At 41.1% G+C, this 23,810-nt stretch overlaps 2 protein-coding genes across 2 annotated transcripts in view; both read left to right on the forward strand.

Moving 5' to 3' along the window:
• The window catches only part of LOC308302342 (protocadherin alpha-8-like), a gene marked incomplete at both ends in the record, with an annotated part of 48,664 nt that overhangs the window by 13,507 nt on the left and 11,347 nt on the right, over positions 1–23,810 (forward strand). The window lies entirely within an intron of this gene.
• The window catches only part of LOC308301900 (protocadherin alpha-3-like), a gene marked incomplete at both ends in the record, with an annotated part of 33,135 nt that overhangs the window by 2,890 nt on the left and 6,435 nt on the right, over positions 1–23,810 (forward strand). Inside the window, one exon of the mRNA XM_080746048.1 lies at positions 2,860–4,161. Coding sequence (XP_080602174.1) covers positions 2,860–4,161 — 1,302 coding nt within the window. The remainder of the gene's footprint in view (positions 1–2,859; positions 4,162–23,810) is intronic.

The raw sequence follows: 23,810 nt of genomic DNA on the forward strand, positions 1-23,810 counted from the left end.
CCGTTTTGGTGGATTTCCTAGTGCCCACTCCTCCAAAAAAAATGGTCGCCATCTTGGATTTTTTAGTGGCCAGTGCCTTTTTCTATAAGAGTGGCCCTTATTGTGCCAAATGTGATGCTTGCATCACAAAGTGAACGATTCTTATGAAATTTGCCATTTATCTGCTGTGATATAAGAAGAAGATGACATGGCAGTGATGGCACTTTCGTCCCACACCTCTCTCTGGCAACATTTTCTTAGATAACAAACAAGATAACCTAGCATGATAGTTAAACATTACATAAATGTACAAATAGGTCTACAGGGTGTAATAGGTTTGACTTTGTAAATATATTCACACAACCTTTTAACCGGAAATCAACTCTGGTTCTGTAGTTTTTAGTTGACAGAGTTAAAACCAATATTGTTCGATAACTTTGCCAAAACAAGTCCAATCACGTTTCTGTGGACTACAAAAATTGTAGAAATTTGGTGATGCTACCTTCCGGTGTTACATGAAATGAGTCCCTGGCTCTTTCGACCACATTCTCCCCTACTTGCACAATGTACAGTATGATGAAACAAAAATGTTTTTGTAGAACTGCCGATCCAACCAATATATGTCCATATCTCCATTTACATGGATCTCCATATACGGTTATCAGGGATCTCCATTATATGGGTAAATGGTCAGATAGATATTAATAATGAATTCCGTCCTGTGAGAATTCCGTCCTGCGCGACCTCGCCCTCTGCGCGCCCTTAGGCGTCTTAGCAGTTGTTGAGAGCTCACTTTCTTTGCTTGTTTTCATAGACCTGGTTACTTGTAAAAGCATCCAGTGAACCTCTGATGCAATATAACTTTGGCCCGCACGCTGTCAGCACACAAAAGGAGAGTTGCGCCGCAAGTCTGCTTATCATATTGCTAGGCCCTACTACGTTGTGCTTGTTGTTGTTGTTGTTGACTTGTTTTTCCATTGTAGCCTACAATCCAGGTAGCCACATAAATTAGTTATGTTGACCATCTCGGCGTGTGCTGAGAGCTCACTTTCTTTGCTTGTTTTCATAGACATGGTTACTTGTTTCTCTCACGAGATCTGGCAACGCTTATTAAAACCTGCTCTTGCTTGTTACGTCTTTTTAGCGTTGTTGAGGAGCTGCATGTGGATTTTGGGATGGAATTAACATCATTTCTCCATATGATTATTGCGCAGTTTATTGGTTTGCTTCTTACTGCTTCTTAAGGCGTCTGGTTTCTATGTCACTGCAAGTGTTAAGACCATTTCCAAAAGCATTCCGTGAACCTCTGATGCAATATAACTTTGGCCCGCACGGTGTCAGCGCACAAAAGGAGAGTTGCCAAGTCCACTTATCATATTGCTACCTACGTTGTGCTTGTTGTTGTTGTTGTTGTCAACGACTTGTTTTTCCATTGTAGCCTACAATCCAAGTAGCCACATACATTAGTTATGTTGACCATCTCGGCAAAATAATAGTTTATTTTTGTAATCAATGACTAAAATGCACTATCAATGACTAAAATGCACTGGTCTGGACCAATGTGTTGAGAGCTCACTTTCTTTGCTTGTTTTTATAGACATGGTTACTTGTTTCTCTCACGAGATCTGGCAACGCTTACTAAAACCTTCCTCTTGCTTGTTTCGTCTTACTTGGCGTTGGTGAGGAGCTGCATGCGGATTTTGGGATGGAATTAACATATTTTCTCATCTGATTATTCGACAGTTATTGGTTTGCTTGGAATGCCTGATGATCTATGCATTACACAATATCTTTCTTGTGGAACCTTCACTTCTGAGATCTTTTAAAATGGCCCAAAGCAGACACGACACATGGTGGGAGCGATTTATCGCCGTCATGGCTTCACTGGTTCTTTACTGGAATATTTCTTCTGCACAGATAAGATATTCTATTTCAGAGGAAACCACTGAGGGTACACTCGTTGGAAATATTGCAAAAGACCTGGGACTGGATCTCAATTCGTTGAAAACTCGGGGATTTCGTATCGTTTCTGGGCCAACCCAGCCCCTGTTACAGGTAAATCAAAACGATGGCGTCCTTTATGTGAGCCGAAAGATCGATAGAGAAGAGATATGTGAACGGAGCAGTGCGTGTTTGATCAACTTGAAAACCGTGCTCGAGAACCCACTGGAGATCCATTACGTCGCAGTGGAGGTTCTGGATGTGAACGATCATGCCCCCAGCTTCCCAGCGAACGAGACACGTTTAGAGATATTCGAGTCGGCTTTAGCAGGTGCACGATTCCAACTACAAGGTGCTCGCGACCCAGACAGCGACACGAATTCTATTCAACAATACAAACTCAGCCACAATGAACACTTTCGCCTCGAAATTAAAGATAGGGGAGAGGATGGGAAAATCCCCATTTTACATTTACATAAACCACTTGACAAAGAAACGGCAAGGAGTCATAGATTACTGCTTACAGCCATTGATGGGGGAAAGCCTGCTAGGTCAGGTACCACAGTCATCAACGTGGATGTTTTGGATGTGAATGACAACATGCCCGTTTTCTCTAAAGATTCGTATTCTGCGATCCTCACCGAGAATTCACCGATTGGCACAACTGTTATACAAGTGAATGCAACGGATTTAGATGACGGTTTAAACGGGGAGGTAATTTATTCATTTGGCAATAACGTCAATAATAAAATACGTAGCCTGTTTGAGGTAGACGCCAATACTGGTGAAATTATTGTTAAAGGTTTGGTAGATTTTGAAGTGAAAGATCGATATGAAATTGATATTAAAGCATCTGATAAGGGACCAGCTCCAATGACAACAGATAAAAGTGTGATTATAAAAGTAGTTGACCTCAATGACAATGCCCCTGAGATTGAGGTGACATCCTTTTCAAATTCTATACCTGAGAACTCCAAACCTGGAACCACTGTAGCATTGATAAGTGTAAATGATATTGACTCGGGTCTCAATGGAAAGGTTATTTGCTTTATAAGCGAGGGAGTGCCTTTTACATTATCACCATCTTCACAAAATAACATGTATTCTGTAGTCACTAAATCACTGCTGGATAGAGAGCACCTGTCAGAGTATGATGTAACAATAGTGGCAAAAGATGCAGGTGAACCTGCCTTGTCAGCTATGAAGACAATTCGAGTTGTTGTATCAGATGTAAATGATAACAGTCCAGAGTTTTCACTGAGCCCCTATACCTTTTATGTTACTGAGAACAACACTCCAGGAGCCAAAATATTTTCTGTAAGGGCGTCTGATCGTGATGAGGGTGATAATGCTCATATTTCATATCATATTCAGAGAAATGGAGATATTGACAATAAATTCACATCATTTCTCAATATTAACTCTGAAAATGGTGACATTATGGCACTTAAAAACTTTGACTTTGAAGTACTGAAGAAATTCCAATTCCTTGTTTTCGCAAAAGATTCTGGAACTCCATCACTAAGCAGCAATGTCACAGTTAATGTGTTCATTCTGGATCAGAACGACAACGCTCCAGTCATCTTGTATCCAGTCAGTGCTAACGGTACTGCTGAAGGTGTGGAGGAGATTCCTCGTAATGTGAACGCAGGACATTTGGTGGCCAAAGTAAGAGCCTATGATGCTGACATTGGATATAATGGCTGGTTATTATATTCACTGCAGGAAGTCACTGACCACAGTCTCTTTGGTTTGGACCGCTATACAGGACAGATAAGAACACTTCGCTCATTCACAGAAACAGACGAGGCTGAACATAAACTGGTCATACTGGTAAAAGACAATGGAAACGTTTCTCTCTCAGCAACAGCTACTGTGATTGTCAAAGCTGTTGAACCCAAAGAGGCCTTTGCGGCTTCTGATGTTAAAACTGCAGCAAAAGATGAAGAGGAAAACAATGTGGCATTTTATCTGATCATAACTTTGGGCTCAGTTTCAGTACTTTTTATCATCAGTATCATCGTGCTGATCATAATGCAGTGTTCCAAACCCACAGAATATTCCTCCAAGTATTTGCAAGAGACTAATTATGATGGGACACTTTGCCACAGCATCCAGTACAGATCTGGAGACAGACGATACATGTTAGTTGGACCCAGAATGAGTATAGGTTCTACAATAGTTCCAGGGAGCAATGGGAATACTCTAGTGGTCCCTGACAGGCGTCGTGCATCTGGAGAGGTAAGAAGTATATTTGAGCAATTGAATATCAGTTAAAATACTTAGTAGTCAGCTTGTCTTGTCTTGTTTCTTTTTTTTCTTTTTTTTCTTTTAAGGGGGTGGGGGGTGGGGGCGGGTGAACTATGTATGAAGTATAGGCTACAATCAAAGATATACTATACTATATACTATACTATACTATACTATACTATACTTTACTATACCATACCGTACCGTACCGTACCGTACCGTACTGTACTATACTATACTATACTATACTATACTATACTATACTATACTATACTATACTATACTACTATACTATACTACTATACTATACTATACTATACTATACTAGTGAGAAGCCTCAGGACGACATGCGCCAATTCTTTGCCATCTGGCCAGTGATGTATATCGGACCAGTTACCCATATATGGAGACCCCTGGTACCCATATATGGAGATCCATGTAGAGATATGCTGTGAGAGCCCAAACATGCTTACTCGTTATTCGTTATGTGAAAGTCCTATGATGTCTATGACATCCGACATCATACCCTTTTATGCCCATACATGGAGATCCCTGTCTGTAGAACCAGCCACACATGATATGGACATGATGTGCCGGTTTTCATAGTTAACTGCGACCTATGGTCAAAGTCATTAGATCAACTCTCATGTTAAGTCAAGGTTGATGTAGAATTTAACACCTTTTCACTTTCACTTTAATTTAGGGAAATTGAACTTGATGCCCTTGGTGGTTGGTTGTTCATAGTTGTGTGTCCTCATCGACTATTATCAATTCAATGTCTTCATTAAAGCGACACTTTTTTATTCAATACATTTTATTTTTTGTTTCAATCTGTATGGTAGAGTATGTTAATACAATATACGTAACTTCAATTGGGGTGGTTGTATTATTTGTTCTCCCTGTCTTTTATTGAGACGTCTCAGATACAGGATCTGACACGAATTTTGACGTGATGGTCAAGATTCAAATTATCCCTGAGCAAGCAGGCAGGCTCTATTAGGTGTTAAAAATGTCAGCACTTGCGTTGGAAACCGGGTTCAAATCCGGCGTAGAAGAGGCAAGTTACATAGTGCAGCTTTAAGTGTCTCCATAGAAGCTTTAGTATCAAGATCTGGCTGCGAATATTTTAAAGGTGACATTTTCTCCCCGACTGAACACTGCACAATATGTGCAATGGCCAATGGAGGGCTTAGTTTATGTAGTGATGTCACAATACAAAACTCTGTCAATCAGGGATTGAGGAACTAACTAAATCATCTGTGTAGTTTTGGGACCCCTGGGTTAGGTTGTGTTGATGCTGTGTCCTTAGATGTGAGAATACTTAATTCACAAAATTCCACACAGTGCATTGATTTTGCTGTTAGTATTTATGGTCAATTTAACCTCTTAAACAGCTTTTATGACTGAAAAAAAAGCCTGCTTATTATTGCTGTCGGGTTGTAAACATTTTAAAATAGTGAAAATAGCCATTCTACTAGCTCACCTTGTATGATAAGTATGTTAATTTACGAATAAATATAAAAGATTGAAATATGGAGATACAAGGTTTCTGCCTGACAGCGACATTATGCTAAAATGATTCCAATGCACTTGTTACAGGAAGGGGAAATATCCCTTTACTCTCTGAAACCTCTGTGGCACATTTCTGGGCCAGCTACTAAACTATTGTGAACACTGTGACCTAAAACCTAACGTTTATTCTTAGAGGAAAGAACCTTGTTGTATCCTTGCAGTAGTTTGACCCCTTATATGAATCACCTGTTTCCAACGTCTTTAGAGAAACTATTAGGACCATGATTTGAGGGGGTTATTATATAGCCTATAGTACTCTTCGTCCGGGATGTAAGCTAATGCAGCTATACAGTAGTAAGGCATACATATTTACTTTTTCCAGACATTCTTTTTTGTATGTAATCATATTCATATCAACATTCATCTATAACAGTGGTTCTCAACCTTTTCAGGCTGTGACCCCCAAAATATTCATATTTTAACTGGGGACCCCCCACCCTGACAGCACTAAGAGTTGAGGAATTTTATTTTGTATAACACAGATCTATTGTGAAAATAGACGATCTACATGTAATATTAATATTGTAATATTTGACAATTTGGCCAATTTTTAGAGGTATTCATTTAAAAAGTCCTTAAATTGTCACTTTAGAAATGTGCATATAACCTCTATACACTTTATTTTATACAACTTAATTTTGGTTTGTTTATTTAACAATTTAACATTTAACAATGTCGCACATTAAGTTAATCATTTGGGGACCCCCCCAAATAATTAGGGGACCCCCCTGCGGGTCCCGACCCACAGGTTGAGAACCACTGATCTATAAGACAAATACAATTAGCTACTTGCTTTGTTGCTTTGTTTGGGTTGCTTTGTGTGTGACATGTGGCTGTATATGTGATCATGTCTACCCATGTGTGTTCCTGTATCATGTGCATGATAGTGACTAGAGGTCTGAGCTCCATGGTGGTTGAGAGGTGACTAATCTGGCCATGATTGGCTGAGGCCAGGACAGAGAGCTGCTCCCGGTTGGTGTGCTGTGTGACTCACAGTGTACAGACAGTTGGCTGGGGTTGAGTGCACTGCTTTTTCCAGGGATATGCCATTCATTATTATGGGATTTGTATGCTACTGCTCCCAGCAGTAGCCATTCTCCAGCTTATTCCATTTGCTCTGTTTCACTCTTCTGTGAAAGGCCACGATTCTGACATATATTCTACTATCTGTTGTTCAGTAACGTAACGTGCATCACATCATATACACTAATCATTTTGTGTGTATTTCATTCTGTTTACATCTTGGCTTGTACATTACAAACAGGCTATATTTCAGCAGCTCTATGCAAGTCTGCATGGCGGTAAGCTGATTCTGCCAACAACGGAGTGCGTTGCCCCTAGCAACACACTAGCAGATCAACCTCTCTGAAGCTACTGGTTTCCACTACGAGCCTCGTGTGCATGCTCAGTGGTCCTAGCAACAGTAGAGAGGAAGAGGGAGTGGTGTTGGGGGGGGGGGGGGGGGGGGGGGGGGGGGTCCAGGATGGAAGGGGGAGGGGATGTGTCTTTTGTATGGCTCCTCTTAGCTATCTCACAGTATTTAAGGAAAATGAGTTTATTTAGATAAACACATGGATTATGCCTGGGAAATCCTCAATGTAAATCAGTCAACAGATGGTGCAGAGTGCAGACACTAACAAGGACAGATCAAGCTCTTAATTAGATATTTTATATTACAGGGATAATCTTTTTATTCAAGCAACTGGGTCAACCTCAGATCTCTTTTGCCTGGGAGATTGAGAGGCAGAGTTGAAAGTTCAACGATTTGAGCTCACATTTTGACCTACTGAGAAAAATGTGGATCAATGCAAAAGGTGGGAGTGGTAGAAGGAATGGGAGGAATGAGTGGATATGTTTGTAGGGAAAAGAGACAGCCCTGTTTTATCAACTACACACTACAGAGACCTGATCCCCTGCAGAGAGAGAGAGAGAGAGAGAGAGAGAGCGAGAGAGAGAGAGAGAGAGAGCGAGAGAGAATGTGTGTGTGCAAATGTGACAGCAGTGCCAAGCTATGCTAGGACAGCACAGGCACACATGAGATTTACTACTGTGATTAAAAATGAGTGCATCTCATTAAAGCAAACCAGTGCTGTTGTGACCTGAGTGGATCACATGGGTTCAACTCATGGCAGGTATGCACACCACCAGCACCAATTCACCAAGTCAAATTTACGCAATTAAACAGATTCTGATTCTGTATCTGGTTCTCTGTTTCTGTTTCTGGTGTTATTCACAGTACTGTCTCTCATGTCCTTTCTGTATCCTTCTGTAGCTGTTATTGTATTAATAACTCTGCGTGCGTGCGTGCGTGCGTGCGTGCGTGCAAGAGTGAGTGAGATGCCAATCAAGCATGGTGAAGTGAATTGAGGAAGGGAGATGTATTAAAATAAATCACAAAGTGACAGGACATAACACAAGCTCTTACCTAAAGAACCACCATTCTGTGGCTGGGCATTATCTTGAATTCTGAAAATATGAATAAAGTCATTGCTGTGGCTGGCTTATTGTTAGGCTGATGTTTGCGTTTTCGAAAATAGTAATATATTAAATACTAATGCAACTGAAGATGCTTTGAAGTTAAGCTTGGTTTAATTTGTTGTATTAGTTATGGTGGTGAATTAGTACATCCTGCTACTATATATATCCTAGCATCCTGCTACTATATACTGTACAGTATACTGTATCTCATGTTCTCACTGCCATATTACTGGAGGTTGGGGGTTGTGGGCTGCTTCTCACTCCACTGCCTTTGTTTGTTAGCTTGCTTAGCCGAGCCACTCTGTGCAATTGTGTTAGCATGCAGAGTGTCTGCTTTGAGAATCGCTTGTACTGCAACACACCTTGTTATTGTGTGTCTATGATTGTCTGTGGTGGTGTTTCCCTCATTAAAGTGGAGTCAGTGTCACCATGACTGAAGGTGAAGAGGGCACACTTAAACGTCATAGGGCGGCTATGAAGCAGAACCGCAGTAGCCTGAGAGAATTGGCCTTATTTTTCACTGATGCGCTCATACATTCATAAACACATGCATACGCACGCAGGCACGCACGCACACACACACACATACACACACACACACACACACACACACACACACACACACACACACACACACACAAACTCCCTTTTTCCTGGCACCCCTCCCCCGCCTCCCCAACAGCTGCCTGGCATTGAGTTGGGTGTGTGTTTGTGTGTGTGTATGTGTGTGTGTGTGTGTGGGGTGCACGTGCGCACGCTAGTGTGTTTGTGTGTGTGTAACCAAATTCTTTCAGTTCTAACTCCTGTTTTTAATTAAGACACACACACACACACACACACACACACACACACACACACACACACACACACACACACACACACACACACACACACAAACAAATGCCTTCCCAAGTATTCATGCTCATCTATTCCTTTTTTTCTTCCTCTGTTGCACGCTGGTGCTTGCTTTGCTTTCGCTCACTTTCACTGCACCCACCCCCACCTCTTGCTTCTGCCCTCATTTTTTTGTTTAAGTCTCAAACTCAATTCCTCTCAATCCACCTCAATCCACCCTTTTACACAATTCAAAATGTTACCTCCCCCTCTCCTCATTGTGTTGCAATCCTATCTAGCATGGTAATTCTTTTCATATAATGAAAAGTAATGGAAATTAAATGTTGCTATATACCACCCTTTACTATTTTGCTATTTCTGTTCTCAACCATCCTCTGCTTTCTCTGACTCCCTCTTTTGTTGCTGAGCTGATCCCTTCTCCCTTTCCTCTGCTCTGTCTTTTCATTCTCTTAATTCCACATTATCTTGATATCGTTCTAATTTTCCCCTCTCTCTCAACAATCCTTCCTCTCCCTATACCGCCCCTCCCCCATCTCACTTGCACTCTCCCTTTTCCTCTATCTGGCTGTCTGTTTTTCACTTTCCCTTTTGCATGCCGACCCATCTTTGTCCGGTTTTTGATGTCTTTTTGATATGTCTGTCTAATCTCTCTCACTCTCTCTCTCCCCCACTCATCCTCTTTTTCACTGTGTCTCTGGGTCTCATGCCTCTGGGCTTGTGGCAGTGGATGCTCCATGTGATCTGTGAGCTGTTGTGTGTCACTGGGGCACATGCTCACTGTTGCATTGGCTTTGTTAGGACACTGCACCGCTCGTATTGAGGTCAGCTCTGTGATGATGATCGTATTTACACACAGAGCAGCGCTAGAGCCAAAACACCTTTTATATTTACACCAACACACACTTGTTCGTTCAGAGCCAAACAGCACACATCAACAGAGTGACTGGCTCAGGCATACAAGTACACCCATTTTGTTAAGTTGAGTAGCTGTTTCATGTATTTGTTTGACTACATTCTAACAACCAATTCTACTTTTAACTTAGGTAGATCTTTCATGAATTGCTGTATTCAAATTACTTTTGGAAAGGCAATAGTTACTTACAAAGTACCCTACAGTTATGCTTTAATGACACAATCAGGATATTCCATTTAGGGCGCTGAGCGTCCTTTCCCTCATAAGGCAGTCTTTGAGAAAGCTTTCTTATAAAATAAAAGATGGTCATCGCTTTCAAGAGCTTCACTGAATTGCAGAGGAATTAATACCTTATATGAATAGTGCTTTCATAGGGAAATTGAAATGTTTACAGTCACCAAGCCACATTGGCTCTTTCATGGTGATCATACTGTAACAGTTACTCTTTGTGTTTGTCATAAGAGCTACCTTTTGACTCATTCAACACAAGTGAACTTACTTCTAGTTAAGTCAAGTACTTTTTCCACCTCTGTAGTACAAACTCAGAGAGAGAGAGAGAGAGAGAGAGAGAGAGAGAGAGAGAGAGAGAGAGAAAAAACAATATCTATACTATAATTTTGCGAATGTCTGAGTGAGTGAGTGAGTGAGTGAGTGTCTGTCTGTCTGTCTGAAACAGCGTTTCTCCTCAGTGGCTGGAGCAATTGATCTGAAATCGCATCACCATTAGCATATGAACACACCTGACATAACTGTGAAGCCCGTTTGTCACTTTCACAAATCATATGCTGTATATTAGCATTTTTATGGTGTATCTACTATCTATTCTGCATCTAGCTTGAGGCACATCTATTCTGCATCTAGCATGAGGCAAAATGTTTAACCAGCTCTGTGTGTGTGTGTGTGTGTGTGTGTGTGTGTGTGTGTGTGTGTGTGTGTGTGTGTGTGTGTGTGTGTGTGTGTGTGCAGGCAGGCGGGTGTGTGTGCAGGCGGGTGGGCGGGCGGGCTGGGGGGGGGGACAGTATCTCTGTAGCCATTAAACGAAACAGGTTTCTTACATTGATGCTCCTACAGTACATCATGCAAGCACCAGTTAAAGTTACTTTCCATCCCTCATATACTGTGTGCACAGTGCACATCCCATAACCCACACACTGCATATCATTTTGGAGCTCATATCTTTGAACGGGTAAGGGCTAGTTGAAATAAACCAACATGACCTACCCACCTACACATAGGCACACATTTCTCATTCTTTAGATTTTCTTAAGAGAGTCTATCACACATGATAGACTGCTGACTGTCAGAGATGACCTTCTACTAGGGCTAGGCTATATGCTTGATTCTTGATTCTATAGATATATCCTCCCTCCCCACTGTACTCAATACAATCCAGAAAAGACAGAAAGAAACCTTAAGAAGAAAAGTGTCAAGTGATTCAGAAAGTAAACGCAATGAGGATACATTATTTATTGCACTTTGTGTTAAATGTATTTGCAGTGGAAGACAATTAAGTACAGGTAGCACTTGGCAGTGTTTCTTGTATCTGTATTCGATTATCTTCTCCTAAGTGTAGGCAATAATACAAAGAAGAGAGAAACAAATTATTAGTTTAGAATGTTCATTTCCATTATTGTATTCATCTGACTGGTGTGAAAGGCAGGGAAACAAAGACTAATATTCAGTATCTGCTCTGCACTTATTTTCTGGCTTTGTGGTTGTTTAGCTTTTTTGTAGTCCTAGAATGTTTCTCTCAAAATATAAAGCACTGTTATGAAGCATTGTGTTTTATGACAAAACTATTACTCAGGTCAGGGTGAACTGTGATTTCATCTTTTCCTTCCTGATGCTAATATAATTCTGAAATTCATAATGCTTCTCTTGAATAGTTCTTTATCAAGTCACTTGCCATGTACATGGGTGCTATTTAATATATTCAAGTTAAAAATCAGCAGGATTTGTCCCAATTTGTCACCGTCATTTTATGTTTTACTTAATAGTTAGCTATAGTAACTACAGTACGTTTCTGTTGGTAATGTCTGCCTTTCAGTTAGATAATCAGTAGCATCGGGATCCAGGCATTTCAAGAAGAAAAGCCTGGGCTAGTCCCCCTGTAACTGTGGTTCACAACATTTTAATTGTATATAAAATATATGTAGCCATTCAGATATCTTATTTTTCATGTGAACCGGTTTGTTTAGGCTTATCCATTGTAATTATAAAATCGCTATGATTTATCACTCGTTTTCCACCGCGGATGACTTCCTCATTTACTCAAAGCGGACAGCAGCAGGAGTCATGTCCCCCTTCGCGTCCATTCCAGATGCCGGAGGACCCGGTGAGATTTGCCGGGGGCATAGAATGTCCACGTTAGGCGAGACTAGTTAATCAGTGGTTGTAACATTACTGTCTTAAAAGGTTGCATATCGTCGTTGTCGGGTGGAAACCTTGTATGTCCAAAACCATTTGTTTTGTACTTATCATTTTTAAAACGATTTAAACTAGTGAAAACAGCCGATCTACAAGCACACAACGCCTCGCACTGCGAGACGTTGTGTGCTTGTAGATCGGCTGTTTTCACTACTTTTGTGCGACGGCCATGTGTGATGAAGCAGTGCTTTACTTTGCGAAAGAATTTACAAATTTGAAACTTGGAGATTCAAGGTTTCTGACCGACAGTGACGATATACTGCTGTCCTGACAACAGACCCATATTGAGGAAGAATGGTGATCTCTCCCATGTGAGGAAATACAGGCCAGCAGAGATGACAGATGAGTGGAGATGATACAGAAATGATTCAACCTAAAATACTACATTTCTGGTTTTCCTAATACAGCAGGGAATGTTATATTCACTGTTGGCTAAATGTCATTGCTATTGGTGGAGAAAAAGGTATTGTCAACCTTGTCATTAAAGTATAGACCACAATCATGCACATGATGTAATGCTGTATTCTAACAGACCCAATATGAAAGAGAAGGTTAAGAGGATCAGTCTCGAATGAGCGGCAGTTGTCCAACAAATCTGAGGTCAATATATGATATGAAATGGAATTAATTGTGTTATTGTTATTTTCTTGGACAAAAATGAATATGCAGGCAGTCTGCCACTCTCCAAACGGGATCCCTACAGTACTATAGCGTTTAACAAGCATGTCATTTGTGCTGTGACCTGCTAGCAGGGTTTTCAAACAGTGAGTTTGAAAACCCCTCCAGCTCTGGCAGCTCCTTCCCAGGGAGGCACTAGAGCACTGCAGGGGAGGTGCGGAGTGACAGGAAGGTGAAAGGGACATCCAGTTGTAATGATATAACCACATAAGCCCTATATACTTTGTTGTACAATGAATAGCGAAAATAGACAATCTACAAGATTGGCTGATGCAATGAGTTTCAAGGTTGTAGATCTGCTATTTTTGTTGTTGTTGAAAACGTGTATTTATTGTTGGTTTTATTGTTGGTTGTTGTTGTTATTATATATATTTGTTATTACCTTTCTTTTTTGGCTTGTTTTGCGCAACTGAACACTGTCTTGTGTGCATTCATAATCATATGCACACAAGCATGTGTCCACTTGGCAGTGGACGCTATACTTAGCAAACCTTTACTCAGTTGAAAATCTGTTGAAAGTGACACCTGATCTGTTCATGAGGTAGAGGCCTTGGTGGAGCTGATGTGTCTCTCCTCTCTCTCACACACAAACTGGTTGGGGCAGATAGGCCTTTATAGGAGTAATTGAAAGTCAATGAAACACTGACCTTTGAGTGTTTCAGTGTTATCTGATGCTGAACTGTGAGTTCCAGCAGTTTAGTACATTTTGTCATGTAGCCCTTTGTTGTGTAGTCAATTAAAGATATGTTTACTTTTACATAATATTAAATATGCACTCATTGCAGTGTGCCTGTGGCCACCGGGGGCCCCTGACGTGGCCTCATTCATGGTGGCCACACCAGTGTGACCATTGTCATCATGGCAGAACTCTGTAAGTGTGTGTGTCACGTTTCATGCTGATTGGAGGAACGTTGTGGGCAGTTGTCAGAGCTTTGGCTGGAGGGAGGCCCGGATTAGACTTTAAACCACATGAGCTAGGTTTGCCTAAAGGTTTTATGCGTGTGAGGACACACACCGCACAACATTATATTAAAAGTTGCCATGTGGGCGTCACGAGACACAAATATAACATCACGACTTGATTGTCCAAATCCAGTCACAAAAACAACGCCCTGTCCTATATACCTACTTCGTTTTACGATGGCTTTTAATGAAATGCCCAAAAATAGGGCCATCAGGTAGTTAGTTAGGTCAGCTGTTTTGTGCAACGGCACACTGTCTTGTGTGCATTCATGTCACTTGTGTACATGTGTCCATGCACTTAGCAGTGGATAGCGGCATAACAAACCTTTACTCAATTGAAAAATCAGTTGAAAGTGACAGCTGATCTGGTCTCTCTCTCTCTCTCTCTCTCTCTCTCTCTCTCTCTCTCTCTCTCTCTCTCTCTCTCTCTCTGCATCTAGGAGTATATTAATATATATGTCACGGTTTGTTAGAGAAACAGGACGGTCGAGAAACGGAGCACTTGTGGTGCCGCACGGGGCGGAACAAGCGGTCGCCCACAACAACGTCCTCCAGGCGGAGCCACTCGATTGTCCACGACATTGCAAGCGGCGCGAAGGCCAGCGGACCTTGGTCCTGCTCTTCGCCCCCGAGCGCCGCAGGCGCGAGTGGCCGCGAAGAGCGGGCCGGGAGTTACGAAGCCGTGGTGAATGCAATCGTTATATTTATGCCCAGGCCGTAAGGCCTGGGCAAGCCCACGATAAACGCTCATAGTAAGCTAATGGCTAAGCTAATGGCTAAGCTAATGGCTAAACACCGCCCAGCTAGGCTAGTAAATAAAGAAAGAGAGTCGCAAACGAGTGACGTCAGCGCCTGCACTAGTGAATGGCTGTCTATGGGCTGTCGTCGCCATCTGGTGGTGATTAGTGTGTGGTGAACACAAAACAAGCGCTCTTACAATGAACGTCCTGAGTTACCTAAACATACTGTAACATATACATATTATGCAGGGGCACAATAATTCCCTTTAAACTAAATTCTATACAGATCCATTCAAAAACCAAACCCCTTCTAAACTCTGTTCAAATTATCAATTGAAGATTTAAAAAAATAAAACATTTTATAATAATAATAACTTCTTTATTTGTATAGAACATTTTTAAAAGTTGTATAAGTTAGACAGACTGTACCATGTACAGACAGACAGACAGACAGACAGACAGACAGGCAGACAGACGGACGGACGGACGGACGGACGCACGAATGCACTCGCACACATATGCACACAAACATGCACTCAATCTGACACTATTACACAAGTCCCATGCCAAATTAACACACATTAAGGGCAGAGATATGTGCATTTCCCCACATCTCCTTGCCCCTCTTGCTGATGGGCACAGCAAAGAGAGGTCTCAGAGTGGATCTGGTTACACAGGGGAAGAGCTGCCTGCTACTGGGAACAGAATAGCTCATCTCACTCTCTTAGTCTTACTGTCTCACATTTGCCTTCTGCATGAATGGTACAAGATCACATTATTTATTCTGATCTCTGTTTTCTATCCCTCTTGCCCTCAATCGTGTTTCATTTATGTTTTTCTTTTTTCTCCCAATCCTAGCCTTATCTGCCCTGCCAGGATATTCTATTTGGTGTATTGCCTGCATTGTATGTCAATCAAAAGTAAAATACTACTAATACTAATACTAATACTAATAATAAAATAAAGGAAATTCTCCAATGACTGCAACAAAGTATGGGACACAGACACAGTCTTGAATCACACAAATCCAATAACAAAATACACAAAATGAAAAATGTCAATGTTTTACTAACTACATTAGTCTGTGACAGAAGGCACAGTGTGAGACTACCAACATAATGCTCCCTGTGAAAAGTCTCACCCACAATGAATGGCTGTCACAATCGATTATGAATTTTTAATTGTGACAATATTTAACAGTCCAAAACACCCCTGAATGAATGGACGTGGTCCTAAAATGGTGTGAATGATATCAATGTGGTAACCTATTGATAACTTGACAAATTGGAAGAAAGCTACATTCAGATTTAATTTAATTAAATGTCTTATCAATGTTCCCACCTATATTTTAGTCTTGTAATGTAAGCGATCATGACTGCCTATAAGTAACTAAACTTTTGTTCAATAATATAGAATTAATTTAATATGCTGCATAGATGTTTGACTAAATTGCACAGTACAGATAGCCTATAATGCTGTGGCATTTATATTCATAGAGAAGCCTTCTGTTTACAGATGAGTGATGATGATGATGATGATGTGATGTCACAGTGATATGCCTAATTAAAACATGAATACCTTTTGTAGCTGTGTCTCTGTAAAAAGCATGTACCTGTCAAATGCTAACTTGTATTTAGCTATTGTCATGGACGGTCTATAATTACAGTTAGTTCAAAATGGCAAGACGTGTTTTCTTTGACGATCCTTTTTGTTTGTTGTCCAACATAGTGCTTGCAGGGGATCTTGGTACAGTGTGTCTTCCTGGAGCCATTCCAGTGCCTAAGAACAAAGTGATCCTGAGTGTACCCTCCCTGTTGTGCATGCCTGCGTGCGTGCGTGCGTGTCTATGTGCGTGCGTGTGTGTGTCAGCACTTCCCTCTCCTCAGCCTATAGTATACTATGCAGGTGATGTGGTATTGGGCAATCAGGAGGCTTTTACTGTGAATGTCAGCAAGTGTGATCACTGCGGCAGAGTACAACCCTGGTGTTGGTCCATGGGCTCGCTGTGTGCATCTGTGTCATGCCCTACTGCAGAAAAAGAGCAGATGGATGAATATAGGGCTGAAACCCAAATAAATGGGACAAGGCTTTTGCATATCACAATCTGGGCAAAGTGTTCAAATTGTTGTTTCACTTTGGTGTTGCATTTTACTTTCACCCGCTGTCAAACTGTTATATGGTTTGATACAATGCAATAGAGTCAGACTGTACTGTATATTTATTAATCTACTCATTGGTGATAGATGTACAGTACAGTATATTCATTCATATTCACTGTTAATTGACTATACATTTATATTTATGTTGATTCAGACACCCATGCAGTGCCGATGTCCATTGTCATAATCTAAGCAGTAATCCGAACTGTTTTATCTTTGTTTTTAATATTTTACTTTGTTTATCTTGGTCTGGTACTCTTACCACTACCTCTCCATGTATTTTATTCTTACTGCTGTTGATGCTGTGACACCTGAATTTCCTTCTGGGAATCAATAAAGGTTGATATGATCTTGTATTATCTTCTACCGCCTGAGCCCTGGTACTGCTGTTGTACTCTTTTATGTGTGTCACTGACACAGATTTGATAGTGCCTCAAATGGACTCTTGATTTTTCAGACTGTTGACAGCATTATTATACAGAGGACAGGTATTTCTTTCAAGGGGGAGTAAGTGAATTGTTGTTTTTTATTTGTTAAAACAAGTGTGACGCGAGTCACTAGGAATCTACTGGGAAATGTATTGTCTTACAATTTGTCCCTTTCATGCCCATATGGATATCTCTATATCTGATAGTCTTTGTCCCTATTTGAGCGGTGTTAACCATTCCGCCCATACAGAATATGGAGATCCCTGATGTCATCAGTATTAAGCCCATATCTTGGAATGCCCATATATGGACATACTGTGTCAGTCCCATGGTCTATGATGTCAGACATCTATGATCTCAGTCATCTCCATATTTGGGAAAAAAATTGCATTTTCCCATTCAAGTCAAGGAAGAACATTTATTCACAAATAAATCAATAGATAAACCAGTAAGACGCCCTGAGGGCGAGAAGCGACCAAGGACCAAAGGGATCTCCATATATGGGCATAAAAGGGACAAGGACAGAATTCATTTGCAAGTGTGACTCGTGTCGCGTCAACCACACTGGTTAGACTGACACAATATGTCCATATATGGGCATTCCCAGATATGGGCTTAATACTGATGGGCATGAAAGGGATTCTATCGTATGGGCATTCCCAGATATGGGCTTAATATTGATGGGCATAAAAGGGGGTTTGGTTGGCCTAACAGGGCATCATCTGGGAATCAGATGTAGAGGTCAGCTCCATATATGGAGGTCTAAGTAATGATCCAGTCGTCTCCATGTATGGATATCCAGAATAAAGTTGGACAAGTACTATAGTCTGGTTGCCCGGTTCCACACTAATAAAGTTGGACAAGTACCACAGGGTTGCCCTGTTAGGGCAACCACACTAAATGGCTAGTAATCATTGTTCGTGTTTGTTCAGTAAAGGTGTCTTCACACCAAACATACTACTTCAATGGCTCCAAACTGACAGTCTGTTGTAGTCTGCTGGCATTTGTTGGCAAACTTGGCATTTAAAAGTCGGGCGACAGAACATTGCATTCAGATGAGCCTGCAGAGCTGCTCTGGCAGTGTTGCCAGGTCTGCTCATGATTATAAGTGACTTTGGTCTTGTTTTCCTGTAAAGTCCCTAGTTGCGGCTTGTATCTGAAGTGTAGTTGCTTATTTGGCCTTGCAACATTATTATCAACATTATTTTAGGAAAGAGCTAATGTAATAGAGCTCAAGTGGTGAAACTGGTTGCTTCTTTTGGGCTTGTTTTCATAGACCTGGTCACTTGTTTCAATCACAGAATCTGGCAACTGGAGCTTTTGTCTCTCTGCAGTGTTTTCTCTCACCAAGACTAAAAACAGCCCTAGCTTGCTTTGCTTTGGAGTCGATTGGTATAGGAACTGAGAGTTGAGATTGAGAATATGGTATTTAGTTAAAATGTACAATGGGAAAATGTCTCTGGCTTAGTTAGGCTTGCTTCTGGACGTTCTGCACTGTAGCAGACTAGACAGAGGTCCATTCTACAGTGGAGGATTTACCTGACCACAAAAAAAAGAGCATGTTCAGTTTTTCATCGACAGGTTCCGTCAGCCATATCGACGGCAAACGTTTCTTGCCGACAAGCTCCCGATGGCTCCCTGTCGGCAGCAGACACTTTTCAACTGAAATTGTGTCCGAATTTGTGCGGTTAAAAACTGCCTTAACAGGGGTTTTACCATCTCTTCAGTTATTTTTTTATTATAAATTATGCATTTTCAGGTTGGGATACCAGTTTTATCAAACAAGGAGATATAAATCATACATGATATATAGGATAAACAATTGAAATTGGAAATTATGAGAAAAGAAGGAGCAGACAACATAGGAACTGGAACACTATACTAAGGAGCTGGAGAGAGCTGGACAGTGTTTACTGAACAATCTATAGCAATGATATCAGAATATAGAGCTTTGACCTTTGGACCAAAAAAAAACATGTTAGAACAAAAATAAATATAATTCACAACACTTTTAATGTTGACAATGTAGTGATTTACAATATATATTGACTGGTGTTGCACATTTTGCCTGGTTCTCACATGTAATGATACTAGAGCAGGCCACCATCAGAATGACTAATCAGCTGCAAGAATTGAGTTTGTCATTTCCATAGCAAACGTTGTGGATAGCTCCAGATCCAGAGGGGACAAAATGTATTTTGGGCCTTGATTCAGCTGTAGGCTAAGAGTCAGGGTAGGTCCTTGGCACAGATCCTTTGCTCTTGTCATTTGTCAGAGTGACTAAGCTAGTTTAGAACCTTCCATAGCGTTCCATAGAGTTGGCCCCGGCTAGTCACTGCTCTAGACCTGATATGGGTCAGACCTGGTTCTGATGCGGATTCACATCAGTCCAGGAAGCATGGCATTATTCTCCATGCTCGAAAGGAAGCCTTCACTTCACATCTATCCCTCTCTCTCTCTCTCTCTCTCTCTCTCTCTCTCTCTCTGTCTCTCTCTCTCTCTCTCATCATCATTGCCCTGTATGGTGTGAGTAGCCTTCCTTGCGCACCATTCATAGTTATATAAGCCCTCAGTTTCATTGCATCTCCATCCATTGGCCGGTGCGTCGGTGACAGTCCTGTATGTTGGGCCCTGCCATACACATTTCATACTCATTCCACTACAACTGAATCAAGGTCATCCTCCAAAGCGTCTCTCCAGGGTGTGGGCTGGGCAGGCCAATTCATATACTAACATTGGACTCAGGGAAATCTGATGAAAATCCTTACTAGATGTATTCATTTTTATAGAGGCAGCAAGTGTTGTTAAGCTATTTCACACAAAGCACTTATTCTTTTCCAGAATAATTATGCCTGTTTCACTTTCTTATATGAAAGACAGTAGTGCTGCATTTGGTACATCATCTACCATATACTATAGAGTTATTTTATACAGTGTATGGTTGGAGATGGTTGGTTTGTGCCATTTCTATATTGTGTAGGTTTCTTGTTTTTGTCAATCAATTTTCTGCAGCTGTGTTTAGGTCATACGGTACCTGCATGCCAGAGGATTTAACTGACTGGGGAGTCAGTGGGGAGATCAGTGCAATGCAGTCAGCCATGAGGAGGAAAGCTAAGGAGGCTTCATTTGGTTGCATGTCCACTTGCAGTTCATCTTATTGTACAGACAGGGGAAATGTCATAATCTCTGACAAAAGGAGGCATGAATGGGTGTGTGACATATAGAGCCAGCTGCTGTCCGGATCTTGAATGTAGCCTTGATAAGAGGATTGTGTTTTCCTAGCAGTATCTTTGACCTGCTCACTTTGGGGTGGATAGCATGCTACACCACCACCACCACAGTTGCAGTACATTGAGGAAGTATGACACAATTACTTCCAGCTATGCTGGGATAAGATCATGGTGGTTAGAGTAATCCAACTCCCAGCAGTATAGGCTAGCTATCCCCCTGAGCTTTTTGTCCCTTGTGTTGCAATTGCTATGCCATGCATCGCTGGTAAATGCTCAGCAATGCTTTGAGCAAATTCAGCTTTGTGTGCAATGCGACATCCAAGCGAGCAGACAGGCACATGCACACATAGGGTGTGAAGAACTAAAAACAATGTTTCTCTTATTGTTAGTTTATACAGTGTCTCTTTCACAGTATTGATTATTTTGGAATCTGCTCTAATGTATTGACATTGGCTGGAGGGTGATGCAGGCTGAATCATTATGGATTCCCATTGTTCTGACAGTTAATGACATGCCTCAAAATGGCATTATATTATTGGAGCAGGGCTCGCTATATAACATAGAAAAAGTGTGATTTGTAGGAACACTGTTTATCAATGTGTAGCCTTTGAGGCTTTGATCCACAGTCAGGCATGACCGGACTAGGCCTAACCTAGTGCCTTGTCCTTCCCTTTAAAGGGGATTTTTCCGTGCCACTGTTTAAAAAACAAAAAGCTTGCTCAGGGCTTGGGGCAATGTCGGGTCTCTGCTCTATATGTAAAGTGTCTTCAGAGTTCACTTTAAATAAGTGTGGTAGTTTGTCATTCCCCATTGCAGTTGGTTTGTGCCACTGAACCATCTGTCATGAAAAGCAGAATGACAATTTAGGATTTACATCATGTGAGTATTACTCTTGCTTGGATTTGTGAGATATTGTTGCAGTGCAGACCTGCTTATGTGATGTGCACCACTGTCTGCCCCCAGAGAGAGAGAGAGAGAGAGAGAGAGAGAGAGAGAGAGAGAGAGAGAGAGAGAGAGAGAGAGAGAGAGAGAGAGAGAGAGAGTCAGCCTGCCTTATGTTTTCCATCATAATACAGTCATTATGCATTGTCAAAGTCTTAATAAAGCCCTATAATGTATTATATCAATAGTCATAAGTCTGATTACAATACTTTATAATGTCAGTCACACTATCCATTTTGCAAGTTAGGTGGTCATTCTTATAAACTTGACTGTGCTTTCTGTATAACAATAATGGATGGAAAGTGTGGCACGCTATATGCGTGACATAATATCTATGACAGCTCATTGTCTGCTTTAAAGTAAAGGAAAGGTGCATGTATTTTCAGTGAGTGACACAGTCATACACTAAAATATAAATCAGACTTCATGAGACACTATGAGCTTGAATGAGTCAGACATATTCCACTGTCGTCTTCCTCCCTTTGCAACCCCCTCTCCTCTCCATTCCTTCCCTCGCTCCCTCCCCTTTTTCACTGCTGCCCTTGTTCTTAATCTTAATATCATTTACCTTTCTATCTCATCTCCCCTTTTTAACAGCTTCTCTTCCGTTACTTGCATGCTCGCTTACATGTTGAATTCTTCAATCCATCTTGTTCTCTCTTTACCCCTTTTCACTCGATGCCTCATACAAAGGATCTTTTTCTCCCCATCAGTTACACCCTCTCCACCTCCCACACATGCTGGTGTACTCTTGGTGGTAGACTCACATATGCCCCCCTGTGTCTGTCTATGAGAGTGCAGGCAGATAGAGAATGTCTCATGTCTTTGCTGCTATCATTGTACGTTTTATAATCGTGCCCCCCAAACCCTGTCTCCCTCCCCCATCTCTCTCTCTGTCTCTCTCCCCCCAGAGATGCATAGATATACTCTGCTCTTTCTCCTCTCTCTGTAGCATCTGGAACTGTCAGTAGATTTTAATATTTCAGAGCTCAAGTCATGAGCCTACAGTACTGACCGACTACTGTAGCATAAGCAAGCAATTCCAGCCAAAATGCAACCTTGCTTGTGTTTTAATCTCAGACATGGTATCAAACTCAGTCTGAGTATTTGTCAAACAAATGTTGTTTTCTTTTCAGCACACCTTTCATGGACAATATGTAAAATGTTTGCAGCTGCATTGATGTTTAGCTTAGGCAAAAAAAAAATGTTTTCATTACGTGTATGTATGTACTGTATGTATTGAAAACAATCTCAGAGAGTGACTTAAATCCTGCAATATCACAAATATCACAATATCTCTCTGTCTGTGTGTGTGTGTCTCTCTCTCTCCCTCTCTCTCTCAGACATTACCGAACCGAGAGAAGGTAAGCTCAAACATTTTGTTTTCTTTCTACAAATAGTGTTTTTGTGATTTAGAGTTTCAGACAGTCCCCCCCCCCCCCCCCCCCCTGCAAGTAAAACTGCCCTGAATAGTTCTGAACTGCCCTGTCCTGCAATATCACAACCTAATTTGATGGGGAGTGTTTATAGATGTTTTTTGTAGATGGAGACCAACAACACATTTCTTTCTCGGACATGTTCTGGGAACAACACTTTGGCTGACTGAGAGCCGATTTGGCCTCATCTTGCCTGAGAAAACAAGACCTGCAGAGTCATCATCACAGTCTTGGGACACGTGCATTTCTGATTGGAACTACTAGAACTACGTGAAGAATGCTACAGTGCACATTATAATATAGCAAATAAAAGAATAAGTGTAATGTATAAAATGCAATTAAATTTGCATTTAATTTCAGCAAAATGAATGAAAAATACCTTTATTGCTGAATCGAGTTTCTCTTTGCACTGACTTGTGATCAGATCATCATGCATAACCATGACACATAGTACAGGGCGGACAAGACCTTACAAGCTGAAACTAGTGCAGCATGCATAGTTCTGACAGGCCTTGCCGTCAATAGCTGTTGGCCAGCTCAACATTTCCTGCCAAATATCCCACCTGACTATGAACACCAAAACTCTGACAAACAATTGTTTCATGCCAGTTATAGTCTGTCCATTTATATGCTGTTACTAACGTTTGTTGTGTACTTAAGCATGAAAATCTATGTTTGCATGTATGTACATGTGTATGTACAGTATGTATGTATGTGTTTATATGTGTATGTACTGTATGTAATGTATTTGCATATATTTTAAGTTTAGAAAATATATCAAAGTAAATGCAATAAGAAACTAATGGCAACAGTACAAGC

The sequence above is a fragment of the Nannobrachium achirus genome (genome assembly GCF_963921795.1).
Source record: "Nannobrachium achirus genome assembly, chromosome: 17".
NCBI lineage: Eukaryota > Metazoa > Chordata > Actinopteri > Myctophiformes > Myctophidae > Nannobrachium > Nannobrachium achirus.